Raw genomic sequence first — 17,675 nt, forward strand, 5'->3', positions numbered from 1 at the left:
CCAGAAATTCCACTCCTGGGTGTGTGTGTGTGTGTGTGTGTGTGTGTGTATGGTGGAAATGAGTGCTGAATGTTCACAGCAAGGAAGCTAGACACAAAAAGCCACATATTTCATGAGTCCGTTTATACGAAATGTCCAGGATAGACAAATCCATACAGATGCGATGTAGATTAGTGGTTGCCAGGGGCTGGGGGGAGTGGGGAATGTGCTGATAGTGGGTATGGGCTTTCTTTTGGGGGTGATGAAAATGTTCTGGGATTAGGTGATGCTGATGGTTGCACAACATTATAAATATATCAGAAACCATTAAATTGTATAATTTATTTTTAATTAAAAAAATTTTTATGAGCTCACTTTATTATTTATTCTTTTTTTTTTTAGTTCCAGGTACACATAGTGAGTTGATATTTCTGTACATTACAAAATGATTACCACTAAGTTGCATACTTTATTTTTTAAAATTTTTTTAATATTTATTTTATTCAACAAGTTTCATGAGCATCTACTTTGTGCCCAGCACCATTCTATGTACAGTGGATAAAGCTCCGAATAAGTCAAAGTTTCTGCGCTTTCAAAGCTTACATTCTAGAAGGGAGTGGGGGATGAAAATATATATGTACATACACACATATGTACATAATATAATCATAATTTTTTTTTATTGCAGTATAGTTGATTTACAATGTTGTGTTAGTTTCTGGTGTACAGCAAAGTGATTCATTTTTATACACACACATTTGTATATTCTCTCATATTCTTTTCCATTATAGGTTATTACAAGATATTGAATATAGTTCCCTGTGCTATACAGTAGGACCTTATTGTTTATCTATTTTATATACAGTAGTTTGTATCTGCTAATCCCAAACTCCTAATTTATTCCTCTCCCACCCCTTCCCCTTTGGTAACCATAAGTTTGTTTTCTATGTCTGTGAGTCTGTTTCTGTTTTGTAAATAAGTTCATTTGTATCATATTTTAGTTTCCACATATAAGTGATATCATATGATATTTGTCTTTCTCTGTCTGACTTACTTCACTTAGTATGATAATCTCTAGGTCCTTCCATGTTGCTGCCAATGACATTTCATTTTTATGACCGAGTAGTATTCCATTGTTCATATATATATATATATATATATATATATCAATCACATCCTTTTTTATCTATTCATCTTAAATTGTATGCTTTAAAAGTGTTTAAAAGTGTGAATGCTATGGCATGTGAATTATATCTCAAGTTAAAAAAAAAAACAAAAACATTCACAGCAGCTCTATTCATAATAGCCAAAAACTGAAAACAGGTCAAATGTTCACCAACAGTAGAATGAATAATTACATTGTGGTACCTCCACTCCATAGAATAATATACACAACGGGAAAGAAGGAACCACTGATGCAGACAATGTGGATGAAGCTCACAGACTTATTATTGAGGGAAAGAATCCAGACATAAAAGAGAATACATTGTATACATTTATGTGAATTTCAGAAACAGGGAAAGCTAACACAACAGTGGGCATCCTTGCAGGGGGGGCGGTTTACTGACCGGGAGGGGGCATGAGGGCACCTCCTGGAGCTAGAAGCATTTTATTTGATCTGGGTGTTGGTTACATGGATATGTAAATATAGAAAAATTCATCATGTTGTATACTTAAGATTTGTATGCTTAGGAAGAGCCCTTTTTAAATTGACCTAGAAACTGTACACATGCCTTCACCTCATTGGCTGGAGCTTAGTCACGTGCTCACATTAGCTGCAAGGGAGGCTAGGAAATATGGTCTCTAAGCCAGCTGAAATGGGGAGAAATGGGTTAGTCATGAAGGTCATGTCACAGCTGTCACGTTCTCTACTTAATCATTTTCATTCTCGCTCCACATGAGGCTTTTACTGCTGAGCTTAGCACCCTGTTTTCTAATATACGGTGCTCAGTGCTATGCTTATTAAGCTTGGATATTTTTGGTTGGGGACCACTCCTGGGGCTGTTAACATGGTGACCCTCACAGGTCTTTCCTTCCAGGCTCTACTTAAATCTGGTTCTCGGCAATGTGAATGTGACCCTTCTCAGCAACCAGGCCAAGTAAGTATCCCAGACAACCCTCCACTTGGCTTTACAGAATCTAGGCATCTTGCTCTTGCAACTCAGGAGAAATGGGACCAAGCTAGTATTTTTGCATAAATAAAAAAACGTTCACAGTTGGGAGTCTGGCTTTGGTCTTTTGGACGAGACTCTGAGGTCTCTTCCTCACTGGGTAGACCACCTGGGGGAGGTTTCCTTCCTTCCTTTCACAGAGTCAATACCTGGGGTGGACAGGACTGCCACTTTCCCATGAGAAATGGCCCCTGCTTCGTTCCACGCCTTGTTACACACATTCCTCCTGGGAGGTAGGCAGTCCAGTCCTGTCCACCCCAAATCCATCAGTTACCAGGGGAAATGGAGCCGTGGCTTTTCCACTGAAGTAGCTGGTCGGGGGAGGAGACCCTGTCTCTGCTTCCTGCCCATCACAGGCTTGGAACGTTAAACCAGGAGTCCAGGGACATGGAAGCTTTGCACACTGGCCCTCTTTCCCTAACTAATCATCACCGTTAATTCAAAGTCTCTCCCTTAGTGTGATCAGCAGGTCAAGATCTGACGGGGTCAGGGTCCTTCCCCCAGGTGGGCTATAGTTATGTGACCTTTCCTGGGGGTGTCTGTCTCTGCAGATTTGCCTACAAGGATGAGTATGAGAAGTTCAAGCTCTACCTGACCATCATCCTGCTCCTGGGTGCTGTGGCATGTCGATTTGTCCTTCACTACAGGTGATGGGGTGTGGTGGTGTGTGTGTGTGGGCATACGGGGGTGAGGAGAGGGCCATGAGAGAGGGATCCAAGATCTCTCTTGCATCTACAGCCTTTGGTGTGATAAGGTGTAGGGTAAAGAAGGACCATTTCTTTTTTTTTCTTTCATTTTTTAAAAAAATTAAATATATTTATTTTTGGCTGCGTTGGGTCTTCGTTGCTGCGCGCGGGCTTTCTTTAGTTGTGGCGAGCGGGGGCTACTCTTTGTTGCGGTGCGCGGGCTTCTCATTGCGGTGGCTTCTCTTGTTGCAGAGCACGGGCTCTAGGCGCATAGGCTTCAGTAGTTGTGGCTCACGGGCTCTAGAGCACAGGCTCAGTAGTTGTGGCGCACGGGTTTAGTTGCTCCACGGCATGTGGGATCTTCCAGGACCAGGGCTCGAACCCGTGTCCCCTGCATTGGCAGGCGGATTCTTAACCACTGTGCCACCAGGGAAGCCCAGGAAGGACCATTTCTTATGGGAAATAGCAGTCCTGTCTGCCCTACATCTGTCCAACAAGTATCTACTAAACGGCTGCTGAAGCGACCTTTTAACGTAGTAGTTAAGAAAGAGCCCAAGTGGTCCACCCATACAATGTAATACTATTTGGCCACAAAAAGGCATGAAGTACTGACACATGCTATAACATGGATGAATCTTGAATACATGATGCTGAGTGAAAGAAGCCAGATGCGAAAGGTCACTTACTGTATGAACCCATTTGTATGAAATGTCCAGAATAGGCAGATACCATAGAGACAGAGAACCGATTAGTGGTTGTCAGGGGCTGCGGGGAGGGGAAACGGGGAGTGACTGCTCTGGGCGACATGGGTTTTTATTTTGGAGTGGTGAGAATGTTCTGGAATTAGATAGTGGTGATGGGTGCACAACTCTGTTAATATACTGAAAACCACTGAGTTGTATACTTTAAAAGGGTGAATTTTATGGTATGTGAATTATATCTCAGTTACAAAGAGAAAGGCAGTGGGGGGTAGGGTGGGGAGAAAGGAAGGAAGGAAGGAAGGAAATAAAAAGAAAGGAAGAAAAGAAAGAAGGAAATAGATTGACCACAGACTGCCCATGTTTGAATCCTGGCTTTGAAACTTACTGGCTGTTGCCATGGGCAGCTTCCTCTGGATGCCTCAGTCTCCCCATCTGTAAAACGAGGGTGACACCAGGCCCTGCCTCCCTGGGTTGTTATGACAATTCAGTGTGTTAACACGGTGCGTGGCTCTGCCCAGTGCCTGGCACCCAGCATTGTGGTTGAGAGTGCCGGCCGCTCTGTTAGCATAGGACGAGGCCAGTGAGCTGAGGCTGCGCTGCCCCGGGGGTTTCGTTCCTCTCTCTGGCCCTGGCTTTTCTCCCCAAGTGTGGATTGGGCATTTGGCCCACGTGTCAAGGGTTTATTTCCTGACAGGCGCTTGGCTGGGAGTCCAGTTGCTGGTCTGCCCACTTGAGTGTCCAAACAAAGGCTCTTTCAGGCCCTGGGCCCGTGGCGGCCTGCTGCCTCAGACCTGGCGCATTTCCCTGGAGGGCAAAGGCTGCTCACGCCAGTAACGCCTGCTCACATGCCCCCTGGAAGGGGTAGAAGTTCTTGATGTGCAACCAGATTGCCTTGCCCTGGGGCCTCTAGGGCCCTCAAAGGACAAACCTGTGGTGTGTTGTCGAGATCTAAGGCTCACTGAGGGCCTGGCATTTCCATGTCTCCCATCCCTTTCTGTATTCATTTCCTGGGGCTGTCGTAACAAGGCACCACAAGCTGTGTGGCTTAGAACAATAGAAATATATTTTCTCACAGTTCTGGAGGCCAGAAGGCTGAAATCAAGGTTGAAATCACAGTGGTCAGGGCCGTGCTCGCCCTGAAGGCTCTAGGGGAGGATCCTCCTTTGCCTCTCCCAGCTTCTGATGGTGACCGGCAGTCCTTGGCGTTCCCTTGGTTTAAGACTGACTCCAGCCTCTGCCTCCGTCGTCACGTGGCTATCGTCCCTGTGTCTCTCTCATGGTCTTCTAATGAGGACACAGTCATTGGATTTAGGGCTCACCCTAACCCGGTATGACCTCGGGAATTTCCTGGTGGTCCAGTGGTTAAGACAACACGCTTTCACTGCTAAGGGCCCGGGTTCAATCTCTGGTCGGGGAACTAAGATCCTGCAAGCCATGCGGCATGGCCAAAAAAAAGTAACCCAGTATGACCTCATCTTAACTAAATTACATTTACAAAGATCCTATTTCCCAATAAGGTCATATTCTGAGGTTCTGGGTGGATATGAATTTGGGGGGGGGGACACTGTTTAGCCCACTACGCCTTCTGTGGGTTAAAAATAGGGCAGGCGAGGGGGCCTGGATGGGCAGCTCATCTCTGAACCTCAGTTTCCTCATCTGTAAAATGGGAAGTAGTACTGTCTTAGTTTGGGTTCCCCCAGAAGAAACCACCCCCACAAGACAAGTATTTGAGTGCCCATAGTTTATTTGGGAGGTGATCCTAGGAAACACTGGTAGGGGAATGGAAGTGAGACAAGGAAGGGTTATCCTGTGGGCACCTGGAGTTCAGTGCTGCTGGGGAACTGTGGGACAGCGAAGGATGTGTCTCACTTATCCCACCCGAGGGGCGAAGGAGCAGGTGGTATTTATCCTCCGACTGCTGTCAGTCTAGGAAGGATTGACTCCAGAGAGTGTTAATCCCTCTGCCCTCCTGCTCTGCCTCTGGCACCAGCAGGGTGAGCTCTGGTGGCCTGAGAAAGCCTCTAGGCGCACCAGGAGTTGCACGTTCCGGCTGTTGGAAGCCATGCAGATGGGAATGGGTGGGGTACATGCACCTGCCATGAGAGCCAGCCCTGTGGGGTTGTTCAAGGGTCCAGAGAGATCGTCCACGTAAAATGCCTGCAGCGTTGCAAGTTCCCAGTAGTTAGTGTTCGCCTAGTGTGTCAGGTTGAATAACGGTCCCCAAAGATGTGCGTGTTCCAGTCCTCAGAACCTGCGAACGCGTGACCTTACATGGCAGAAGATCTTTGCAGATGATTCAGTTAAGAATCTTGAGATGGGGAGATTCTCCTGAATTATCCGGGCGACCCAGTGTAATCACAGGGGTCCTAGTAAGTGGGAGGTAGCAGGGTCAGAGTCGGAGATGTGATGACAGAAGCAGAGGTCAGAGTGATGTGAGGCCATGAGACAGGGAATGCGGGCGGCCTCTGGAAGCTGGAAAAGGCAAGGAAGTGGATTCTCTCCTGGAACCTCCAGAAGGAACACGGCTCTGACCTGATGACCTATTTCAGACTCTGACCTCCAGGACTGTAATAGAATAAATGTGTTCCTTTAAGCCACTAAGTATGTGCTCATTTGTTACAGCAGCAACAGGAAACTCAAACACTTTGGCAGGGCAGACTGAGACCAGCACCTCAAGTATGTCCCTAACGTGCCAGGGCCATAAAACTATTTTCACTCCTCTCTTTACTGATATAGGAAGGGACCAGTGGAAACTATGCTGGTAACCACCGCTCGCTTCTCGGGCTGCCTCCTGTCTGGAGATATCTAAGTGACCCTCTGCAGCGGGAGGCCATCTTCACTCCCCCGTTTCCTGTTCAAGTCAAGTAGGCCTTTGATTTCCTCAGAGTTAGGCATATGAGACACATTTCTTGGACTCTGGGCGCTCTGTGGTGCTTCCCAAATTATTATGACAGGGGACACCCATGGCTCTTCCTAGGCTGCAGGCACTGTTCTAAATTCAGCTGATGCTCACAGCAGCTTACCCGGGAGGTGCTGTGACTCTCCCCACTTTACAGATGGGGAGGTGACGGCACGGGAGAATCACTGACTTGTCCTTGGTCCCACAGCTGGGAAGAGGCAGAGACTGGATTGGAACTCGGGCCCCATGTCTCCAGAGTCTGTTCCTGACCCTCCCGAGACTACCTCTGCAGGCAGTGGTTCAGCAGGGCTGAGAGTCTGTCATCTGTGACCATGAAACAGGGTCACATAGCTTAAAAGACACCTTCCAATGTCTTTTTTAAAGATAGCATTTAGTATATCAAACTGATTATTTGGTCTAAGATTTAAACAGGTATTTTAATATACACATTTATGCAATATGTAGCATTTGTGCTATAATTGTCTACAAAATAAAAAGCGGAGCATGGGACTTCCCTGGTGGTCCAGTGGTTAGGACTTCACACTTCCAATGCAGGGCACGCAGGTTCGATCCCTGGTCGGGGAATTAAGATCCCACATGCCTCACACGGCATGGCCAAAAGATAACAAATAAATAAGTAAATAATAAATAAAAAGTGGAACAATATAAGTGAGCATAATAGGTACAAGTATCCACTTCAACAGGTCAAATTTAGTTGTTATCAACACCAATGAAAGCACATTTCTGTATATTTAACCTTCAAGGCCCTACTCAACTGTCATCTCTTCTTTGGGGACACATTTAAGTAATTAGGAGTCTCTCATCTTCATTCTCACAGACTCTCCCAGACGTCTCCCAACGTCTTTTATTATTGTTAAAGTTGTATCCTCCCATTTCCCTCCCAGGGCCTTTGTAGCTGGGGAAAAGGATCTCCCAGTTCAGGGATAGAATGGAGGAGATCGGGGGTGTTCTCCCTCCCCATGCAGTCATTTCTGTTCCCACGACAAAGGGATCTGTGTGACACCAGGAGGTATAGAGCTGCTTCCTGTTGGGGTCAAAGATAGAGTCTTTATCGAGGGCCCGTCAGAGAGAGCCAGTGGCGGGGGAGCCCTCTGAGGGGCTGTCTGTTGCTGGCTCTGTCCCAGGATCCTTCACCCAGGAATGCTCATGGAGGGGGTCAACCTTCCCATTGTACAGATGGCAAAGTTGAGGCCAGTCAAGGTCACGCACAGCGTGTCTAAGGCTCTCCCCTCTGACCAGGGCACAGCACGACTCTAGCTGCCATGTTCTGCCTGCCTTTAAGGCCTGTTCTGCCCACCGTAGAGGAGGCAGGGGGGTTTTTTAATTTATTTATTTTATTTTTGGCTGTGTTGGGTCTTCATTGCTGTGCGCGGGCTTTCTCTAGTTGCGGCGAGGGGGGGCTACTCTTCGTTGCGGTGCGCAGGCTTCTCATTGCAGTCAGTGGCTTCTCGTTGCGGAGCACGGGCTCTAGGCACGCGGGCTTCAGTAGTTGCAGCACGCGGGTTCAGTAGTTGTGGCACACAGGCTTTGTTGCTCCGCAGCATGTGGGATCTTCCCGGACCAGGGCTCGAACCCGTGTCCCCTGCATTGGCAGAAGGATTCTTAACCACTGTACCACGAGGGAAGCCCAGGGAGTTCTTAAGTTCATCTTTTTGTATGTGCAGCAAAGTTTACAGACGGTTTAAGGGGATGGAAGGAGTTTACACTGGAGTTAACACTGCAGATAGTTTAAAATTGCAAATTAGGTTTCCTGCTTAAAGTCCTTCTCTTGTCATCCCACCAGAAATTTCATATCAGACAGATGTCAAATTTAGAAGGGAAACAGGTTGTCGTGGGCTGAGTGGTCAAGGAAGGAGGGGAAACCTCAGCTAGAGCCTTAAGGGCGGGTAGGATTCATGTAGAAAGGTGAGCGGGGAGATGGGCATTCTAGGTGGAGAGAAGACACGCCGCCGCCTTCCCGGGGTCACTGGGGGTTTCTGGAGGCATGCCTCTGTGGGCGGTTCTCATCCTGGTTTGCTGTCCAGCTGTGGTGGCGGGGACAGCCGTCCCTGGTTCTCATGCCTGCCCCCCGTCCCGGGCGCTGTTTCTCTATGCCAGGGTGACAGACGAAGTCTTTAACTTCCTGCTGGTATGGTATTACTGCACCCTGACGATTCGGGAGAGTATTCTCATCAGCAACGGCTCGAGGTAATTGGGGGCCCAGCTTTGTGGGCGGGTATGGGGGAGCCAAAGGGAAATCTGTCACGGAGGTGAGGGCTGTCACCCTCGCCTTGCGTTCCCGTCCTCCTTGTGGGGGTGGGGTATTCATGACCGTTCAGACCCAGGGAGGAGGAAAACGGTATCGGCTGCTGCACCTCATTTGCTGTGCTTAGTCTCTTGCTTACAAGAAACCCTAACTCAAATGTACTTCTTAACACAGTAGGAAATTTATATTCTCATATCAAGGAATGGGTCCATTGGCACTGACTTCAGGTAAGGCTTAATCCAGGTGTTCAGACAATGTCATCAGGACCCCGTGTCTCTCTGTCTCTCACCTTTGCCTTCTACTGTGCTGTTTTTATTCTCAGATTCCAGGTAGGAGCCCCCAGCAGCTCCAGGCTCACATCTTTATTTCTAGCATTCCCAGCAAAATAGGGCACGTTCCTCTCTTCCAAGAGTCTCACTGGGTCCTACTGGCACTCACTGATCACGTGCCCATCTCTGAACCAATCGCTGTGGCCAGAGAATGCGCCGCTGTGATTGGCTGGTTGTGAGCCTTGTGCCCACCCCCAGGGCTGTCAATGAAAGCCTAGAAGCTGAGTGTCAGGAGAGGAATGGTTTCGCAGAGGAAAATCAGGGTACTGTCACCAGAAGGTTGAATGGATTCTGGTGAGAAAAGTGGATGGTCCTCTCACAGGGCAATGAGAGTCTCGGGACTGAGTTAAGATCCACGACTTGCCACTTGCAGGACCCATTTTCCACAGGTCGGATGCCTTTTGGGGGTGTCCATTTGAACCTCTGCACACCATTCTTGTCCCTGTTTTTCCTGAAACAAAAAGTAACAACCTCCCACCCCTCCCCACTTCCTCCTTCCTGGGGGCTGTAAGGAACGGCCAGGAGCTGTGTGTTTAAGATTGGGGTGTTTGCCAAACCCCCAAATAATTTGCCACCATCTTACTTCTCTGCCCAGTGGTCTCTTATGGCATATCCCTGCCCTGCCGGACCTTACCCTGAACGTAGAGCCAAGAGGTAAGGACCAGGGGAACAGCAGTTCTTAGGTATGCAGCCCTGTAGCGTGTAGCCCTTTAGAAAAGATCAGTGTTTCTCAAACTGCATTCATTCTTGTCCCATGCACACCATTTTTACCATGTCCAATATCACCTGGATGATAGTTTTCTCACATTTTAAATCCATCCTTCCTTTTTTTTTCTACTTAAATAAACATTAATTTATTTTAAAAGGAAACTATTTCACCACCATACGTGGAAAAGCAGCATCAATTGCAGGAAAGAGGAAATAGTGTAAAAATAGATTTTAATTTTCATTGTCTAATTTATTGAAGTCAGTAATCTTCCTTCCTGAGGCCTGCTGTTTCTCTTCAGCGTGTGTATGTGTGTAAAAAGGGAGATGAGCAGATCTCGAGAGGCATTAAAGGTGTCCTAGCATTTAACTGAGACTCTCTCCTTGACTTAATCAGGAGAATGGAAAGAACAGAAAACATGACTTCTCACCACGTGGTTCAGTATCATCTAGTGTTACACTCAGGTACCATCTAAAACTTGGTGGTACATGCCCCATGCTTTGGGAAACACTGAAGTAGAAAATCTTACCAAATAAATAACATTTGTAGTTTTCCTTAATTGTAGTGAATAGTGTCTTCCAGCTTTTGGGTGGGGTCGGAGGGGACTCAGAGTAGTACATAGTGGGGAAATGGGCCCAGGACAATGGGCCAGGCTTTCTTGTTACTAATTCTCTTTGTGCATCCCTGGGCTTGCTGTCGGCCTTGGAGTTTCCTCCTTCTGCTGGACTCATATTAAGAGTGTTCAGGGACATGCTACATCTCTAACAGTCACTAACACTTTAGTAAGAGTTATCCTGGTCACTTTTTTCTGTGGATGTGGTTGGGGGGGGGGGTGGTCCCCGAGAGGAGGGAGCAGGACTGAGTGGAGGTGCCTGCAAGTGTGGGGCACACCCAGAAAACAGGGAGGAGGGCTGAAGGGGGAAAGTGGGGTTCCAAAGCCCCCTCACTTTCCTGACACTTTAATGGGGCCTTTTCTGGGGCCTCCCTAGGGCTTGTGCTCTGATGGGACAACAGATGTGTTGGTGGTGGGAGTGTGGAATGAGTGGGGTGGGCCCGTAAAGGTGTCTCGTTTTCTGGAATGACTGTGGGAGTTGTGGCCAGTTTGTGGGGGAGGGAGGCATGGCAGGTGGATGGAATCTGGGTGATTAAAACTTGTGACTCATCCTCAACATCTGTTGGGTATTTAGCCTCCATCCTCCCCCAGCTCCTTCTCAGAGCTGATTCCTCTCCTGGGGGCGGGCAAGGGAGATGCCTGTGAGGTTTCCCCTCACACTTGGCACTTATTAGGGAATAGCTAAGAAACCCTTTCAAGAAAGCACAGTGAGGAAGAGGGAGTGGGTCCGGATTGGTATGAATACTACCTTTCTTATTTCTGAAGCGTCTCAGGGCTACCTCTGGAGCTCACAGTCGATATACCCAGTAAACACCCCAGGGTCTATGTAGAAATGAATTGAACCCAAGCTCTGCAATGAGGGGAAGGTCATTGGGGCCATACCTGTGTTCGAAAGACAGCTGGAACTGAGCCATATGGGTTTCCTGGAGGCCTGCTGCCCAAGTTTTGGCCTGACGGGGCCTTTTTCGTCCTGCTCCCAGTTGCATCCGAGACCTGAATTAGGGGTGTATTGGGGGAAGAAGGCCTGGAGAGGTGGGGTGTGGGGAGGGTGCCCCCCATCATGGGCTGGAGCCACCCTTGGTTTGTGTCTGATGCTTCCCATGTGAGATGTAGCTCATTAGCTCAATTAGTGTAATAAGCAGGTCAACCTCCCTTGCAAATTTTGCAAATGACAGAAAACCACCTGATAGGAGTAAACATGAGGGGTATTTATGGGAGCATATGAATCGTTCAAGGAGGTCAGAAGGGCTCAAACAATGTAACAGCCCCCCTCCTTCTCCTTATTCTGTTATCTCCTTCACTGGCTCCCAGCAGCCCAGGCCAGCATTCTACCAGATCAGCAGTCCGAGAGGAAAGAGCATCTTTCCTCTACTGGCCTAGGGGTGATCTTGAGACAGACTTCCAGTTGGCTAGGTGCAGGTCACATGCTCATCCCTGCCCCAATCACTGTGGCTGGAGGGATGCAGAGCCCTGATTGGCTGGCTCTGGGTGATGTGCCCAGTTATCTTAGCTCCACTGAGCCACCCAGACTGAGTGTGGGGGTGAGGTGATTCCCCGAAGGAACGATAAGGGGGAGAACCAGAATAGGGAGTGATTGACAGGCAGGCAAAACAGATGTCCTCTGCCCTAGTTCCGGGCCAGAATGAATAATGAATCAGGAATCACGCTGGCTTTTCTGGCAAGCCAACCCACCAATGCCTAGATCTGATGGGTTTTTATAAGGGCCTTTCCTAGGATACAGAGGTGTAGGGGTGGCAGGGACAAGAGGGTGCCTCCGCGTAGAAGCCATTCCCGCAGCCGCCCAGATTGACCCGAAGCTCAAAGCCAGCCAGGGGTTGAATAGTGACTGGTGCCCAGATCTTATGCACACATGCAAACATGGCTGAAGGGCCCTGAAGGGAGCTCTCCGGCCACAATCCCTAGATACCAGGACATGCTGTCCCTACATGCTGGCCATGCAGTGTGCCACCCTTCCTGGGGCATCTACCGTTTGCTCATTTAAAAAGCCCACAGGCTCCTGCAGGCTTCGTTTCTGTGGCAGAACGGGCCAGAGGGTGACTGTTAACGGGTGCAGTCTGTCCGGGGTGATACGGGTGATACAAAATGTCCTAAAACTGATTGTGGTCGTGTTTGCACAACTCTTTGAATATACTGAAAACCACTGAGTTGTATACTTTAAATGGGTGAATTGTACAGTGTCTGAATGACATCACAGTAACACTGTTATATAGACACATGTGAATGAAACCAGCCCAGAACCCTGGGGTGTGCAGATGGACCATGGGGCTGCTGAGTGCACGCTGGGGAAGAGGCCATTTTTAGCCTCTCCCAGTGCCGCTGAGCTGTGTTTATTGGTGGCATCTGTCAGCGCTGGGCTCTGGGCACAGTGAGCTGTGAAATTAAAAGCTGCTGCCCAGGCAAGCTTGTGGCCCAGAGCCTGTGTCTGCCTCCAGCCGTTCCCGTACAGAGAGGGCATTTCTCAAGGGACCTTTGCGGGGTAGGACAAAGGACAGTGGGGCTTGCCAGGCCTCCGGGGCTTGCAGAAACTTCTTGGTAGCTCTTCAAGCTGAAAGGCTAAGGATGGGGCCAGCTGTGTTTTCAGTCAGAAAATTAGAGCCAGGGGTCCTTGTAGACTCTTGACGGGCAAGACAGGGACACAGGGAAGGGGAGACTGGGAACAAACAAGTGGACGGATGTCTCATCCTGTCCCGTGAACTCCCGTGGCACCTGCATCAGTCTCCTGTCACCTCTGTGCTGGTGGCATCTAGACCAGCTGCACCTCCTGGACATCACTTTTTTCGTTTCAACATTTCTTGAGTACCTACTGTTTACCTGATGCTGTTAGTGCTGGGAATAAAGAGCCACCTAAAACCTTGCTCCTCAGCACAGCCCCTCAGGCATCCACAGGCCATCGCCTTAACCCCCAGTTTATGGCCAGAACTTCTTTTTTTTTTTTTTTTTTTGCCACACCCTGCAGCATGTGGGATCTTAGTTCCTTGACTAGGGATCGAACCCACGCCCCCTGCATTGGAAGCACAGAGTCTTAACCACTGGACCGCCAGGGAGGTCCCTTTCATTTCTTTCTTTCTTTTTATTTTAATGGCCAGAACTGTTGAAGGGCTGCAAAGAGAAGACAGGGGTAAGATGCTGTTCCTGCTTTTATGATGTCTGTGTTCGGGCTGTAAGGTTTTAAGAGCAGTCAGATCCACTTATGAGGACAATGCAGATTAAAGCCTCCACGACACACCAATCATCACATAATAAGACTGGGAGAAATTTTAAAACTGGGTATCCAGCATTGGTGAGGGTTTGGGGAGCTCGACAGGCTCTACTGAGGATGGGAGTGTAAATGGGGATAGCCGTTTTGGAGGGTAATTTGAGAAGTAACCACGCACGTGCCCACCGACCCAGCCATCCTGCGTACTTCCTGGTAGCTGCCGTGGAGAAACAGCGTCATCGCACGGGGGGCGTCCACAGTGTGTCGTGGCATCATGGAGCATGATAGCAACATTTCAGGAACGGTAGAGCCACATCCTGAAATGTCGTGTCGCATTTAAGAAGTCAGTGACGGGTCCACAGATAGCTGCCTGGGAGTCGAGACAAGAAAGCAAGTTGCAGGATGATTTTAGTTCCAAAGAAAAGTCTAATCCAGCAGCTCGTCCCCCAAACCAGCAGACCCTCAGGTGCCACCGTTTGGTGAGCAGGAGCGCCCTGGACCCCATCTCCCCACTTGGCTGCACTCCAGTTCTCTCCCGAGAGAGTTCTGGAAAGACAAAGGTTGAGTGCTACTCCCACGTGGATGCCTCGGGGGTCCCAATTCCTGGCATCCCAGGGTGCATTTGACAGGGCAGATTGCTGCCACATCATGTTCCGATAACTGAGCTCCTGGAGAGGGGCCGGGGAGCCCAGCAGAGGCCTGAAACACTCGGGGACTTCGAAGGATAAGGGCTGCCTGTGACACTGCGGAGCGGGTGACAGCCAGGCTCCCTGTCCTGCTGTGGAGTGAGAGCCCTGAGCTGGGGGACCGCTGGGCTCTGACGGCACGGTTCCCGCAGCTTCTGGACTGACTGGGGCGAGGGCCTGCTGTAGACGGAGGAGCAGATGAGCCTAGGGCATGGGGCTCCCAGAGAGAAGCTGCGTCGGGGATGGTGCGAGATGCAGCGTGTACAGCCCGTTGTCTTTCTGCATCTGTGTGGGGTAACGTAGGTAGCTACAGCTCTGCATAAACGTGTGCGAGTGTTCTGTGTTTATTCAACACGCTTACTGAGCACCTGCTCTGAGCCAGGTGTCACAGATGAACAGACAAAATCCCTGCTCTTTTGAGCAGGGAACGGGGTTCAGAAAACAAATGAGAAGAAAATAATTTCAGATAGCGCGAGCACCATGAAGAAAATGAAGCAGGGTAGTGTGTTACAGATCGGGGCTGTCTAGCTGTTTTATTTATTTATTTTTAACATCTTTATTGGAGTATAATTGCTTTACAATGGTGTGTTAGTTTCTGCTTTATAACAGAGTGAATCAGCCATACATATACATATTCCCCATATCCCCTCCCTCTTGCGTCTCCCTCCCACCCTCTCTATCCCACCCCTCTAGGTGGTCACAAAGCACCGAGCTGATCTCCCTGTGCTATGCGTCTGCTTCCCACTAGCTATCAATTTTACATTTGGTAGTGTATATATGTCAATGCTACTCTCTCACTTCGTCCCAGCTTAACCTTCCCCCTCCCCGTGTCCTCAAGTCCATTCTCTACGTCTGCGTCTTTATTCCTGTTCTGCCCCTGTCTAGCTGTTTTAGATAAGGTGGTCAGGGAAGGCCTCTTGGAGGAGGTGACAGTTGGTCCGAAATTTGAACTTGGACCAGGAGCCAGGCAGGCCAAGGTCTTGGAGCAGAGAGGACAACAAGTTCAAAGACTTTGTTAGTCTGCTCGGGCTGCCATGAAAAGATACTACAGACTAAGGGACTTGGAACAACAAAAATTTATTTTCTCACGACTCTGGAGGCTAGAAGTCAAGATCAAGGTGCCAGCAGGATTGGTTTCTCCTGAGACCGCTCACCCCTGGTGTCTCTTCCTCTGCTTCTAAGGACACCAGCCCTGTTGGATTAGGGCCCCACCCTTATGACCTCATTTAACCTTAATTACCTCTTTAAAGGCCCTGTCTCCAAATATACTCACATTTTAAGGTACTGGGGTTAGGACTTCAACGTAGGAATTTGCGGGGGGACACAATTCAGCCCATAATAGACCTCGAGGTAGCAATGGGCCTGGCAGATTCAAAGAAAAGGATGCTTGGAGCCTCTTAGGGTGGGGGGAAGGGGGACGGGGAGGCGGGGCTTGGGGTCATGAGGAGGTTAGGGATGTGTTCTGAGGGTAGTGGGAAGCTGCTGGAGGCCCGAGTGCCTCTCTGGGTCTCTGTGTGATTGTGCATCTTGTTGGACAGAAAGAGAGAAGTCCTGGCGTGGGTACGTTTCTTCCTCCAAGGAGCTGTCTCTGGGTCACAGGGCACCCCCCCGCAGACACAGGCTGGGAAGCAGGGAGACACTTGCGTTTCTCTCCCGGCCTGAGCTCCTTTTCCTTCTCTTCTTTTAAGAATCAAAGGCTGGTGGGTGTCTCACCACTACGTGTCCACGTTCCTGTCTGGAGTGATGCTGACCTGGTGAGTGTCCCCCGCTGTGCCCCAGGGCCTCTGCTCACTCTCCCCAAGGAGCCAGTGAATTGAGCACTGGTGGTGGCTGAGGGGTCCAGATGCAGGGGCCTTATGGCCTGACATCTGGGCCATGACGTAAAGCGTGAGCTTACGACGGGGTTGCAGGGACACCCCAAGTCGGCTGGGGACTTCTCTGAGGAACGTCCTGTCTGCCTCCTGGCCGGGGTGACAGCAAGCGAGTCTGGACAGAACAAGCACAGGGACGAGGCTGTGACTGATGGAGGGTTAGGGGTAATCGGTGGGAATTTAGGCTTCAAGATGCCTGCCTGCACTCCCCTGGTTGTAGAATGGATTAAAGCAGTGATGGAAATTACCTGGTCCAGCCCCAGGGACATGGCGATAAAGAAGGTAGAATTGGGTTTTAAATCTTCTTTTCTCTCCTGGTTGGAACAGAGATGGGGTGGGGATGAACAAATGATTTCAGAGCGGGGGCTCATCTTTGCTTTTCCCCCCGCTTCTCTGCAGGCCTAACGGACTGATTTATCAGAAGTTTCGCGATCAGTTTTTAGCGTTCTCCATTTTTCAGAGTGAGTGTCTCTTGCTTGGATTCAGGGGACGAGGCTTGGTGTGGCTTTCACCGATGGAGTCTGTTTTGTGAAGGGTGTGTCTTGTGTGGAAGGGAGGTGAGACTGGGGGAAGTCCCTGGTCGGCCAGGGACTGGGGAGGGTCCCAGAAATCCAGAAGGAGCCATCCACACCCCATCAACTCCATCCTGCCGCCCAGCCCCTGGCCTTAAGAGAGCAATGTCTGACCCACACCCACGCCCTGGATCTCCAGCCACTGCCTTTTTCTTCCCTGGATCAGAACTGGACCAATTGTACCCTTCAGGAACTGAGGGGTGTTGGGGGCACTAACTCTGTTTTCCTCAAAATGGAAATTTATGTTCTTTTTCTCATTTAAGAATAGCTCTGGATTTATATACAACGAGGGGTTACCTCTGAGAAGCAGAAATTGGGTGGTTGGGGGACAGGGAGAGAGTTTTACTCTCTTTACTGTTTGTTCCCCTTAAATTTGATGCCAAGTGCATATTACCTATTCAAAAAATACAATTTAATTTTTAAATAAAACCCTGCTTACAGGCAAATACAAACATAAGCCAAGAAGGAAAATTACATATAATTACATATAATTCCACCCTTAGGGTGTTAATTGATCTATGTCCTTTCAAACATTTTTATTCATAAATATATATATACACACATATACTGCATTATGTGTAGTCTACAAACATGGGATCCCTCTACACAGCTTTGTTTATAACCTAGTTTATATTCTATTAACAATTATCGTGGGTATTTTTCCATGTCAACACGGAATTCTGCCTCCTTAATTTTTAGTGACTACAAAGTACCCCATTATATGGAACTGTCTCTTCCATGTCTTGGTGTTGGGAGCACACAGCTCCCAGCATTCCAGCAAGCATCTGATGAGTGCCAACTGCATGCCTAGGAAAGCTCCAGAAGTTTCTAGCCTAGTTGGGGCTTAGTTGCAGTCTCAGATAACCTGAGCTGTCTTTGAAGGAATAAAAGCAGGTTCAGACGTGTGTGTGTGTGTGTTTTGGGAGTGGGAGGTGTGTGTGTGTGTGTGTGTGTGTGTGTGTGTGTGTGTGTGTGTGTG

At 48.9% G+C, this 17,675-nt stretch overlaps 1 protein-coding gene and 1 long non-coding RNA gene across 5 annotated transcripts in view; one reads left to right on the forward strand and one right to left on the reverse strand.

Annotated features, from left to right (window-relative positions):
• Positions 1-17,675, forward strand: part of TMEM120B (transmembrane protein 120B) — a 47,722-nt gene that overhangs the window by 25,526 nt on the left and 4,521 nt on the right. For 3 of the 4 annotated variants that reach the window (XM_027124858.1, XM_027124856.1, XM_027124855.1), the window contains exons 4-8: positions 2,019-2,078; positions 2,702-2,797; positions 8,555-8,644; positions 15,942-16,007; positions 16,524-16,585. In XM_027124858.1, coding sequence (XP_026980659.1) covers positions 2,019-2,078; positions 2,702-2,797; positions 8,555-8,644; positions 15,942-16,007; positions 16,524-16,585 — 374 coding nt within the window. The remainder of the gene's footprint in view (positions 1-2,018; positions 2,079-2,701; positions 2,798-8,554; positions 8,645-15,941; positions 16,008-16,523; positions 16,586-17,675) is intronic. The other variant, XM_027124857.1, reaches the window with a different exon arrangement.
• On the reverse strand, positions 15,761-16,644 carry LOC113629911 (uncharacterized). Its single transcript, XR_003436750.1, has 2 exons — positions 16,373-16,644; positions 15,761-16,239 (listed from the first exon to the last, which is right to left on the reverse strand). It is a non-coding gene; the product is annotated as an uncharacterized LOC113629911 (long non-coding RNA).

Source organism: Aethalodelphis obliquidens, unplaced genomic scaffold (assembly GCF_003676395.1).
Source record: "Aethalodelphis obliquidens isolate GAN/ISIS:26980383/991018 unplaced genomic scaffold, ASM367639v1 scaffold28, whole genome shotgun sequence".
NCBI classification, from domain to species: domain Eukaryota; kingdom Metazoa; phylum Chordata; class Mammalia; order Artiodactyla; family Delphinidae; genus Aethalodelphis; species Aethalodelphis obliquidens.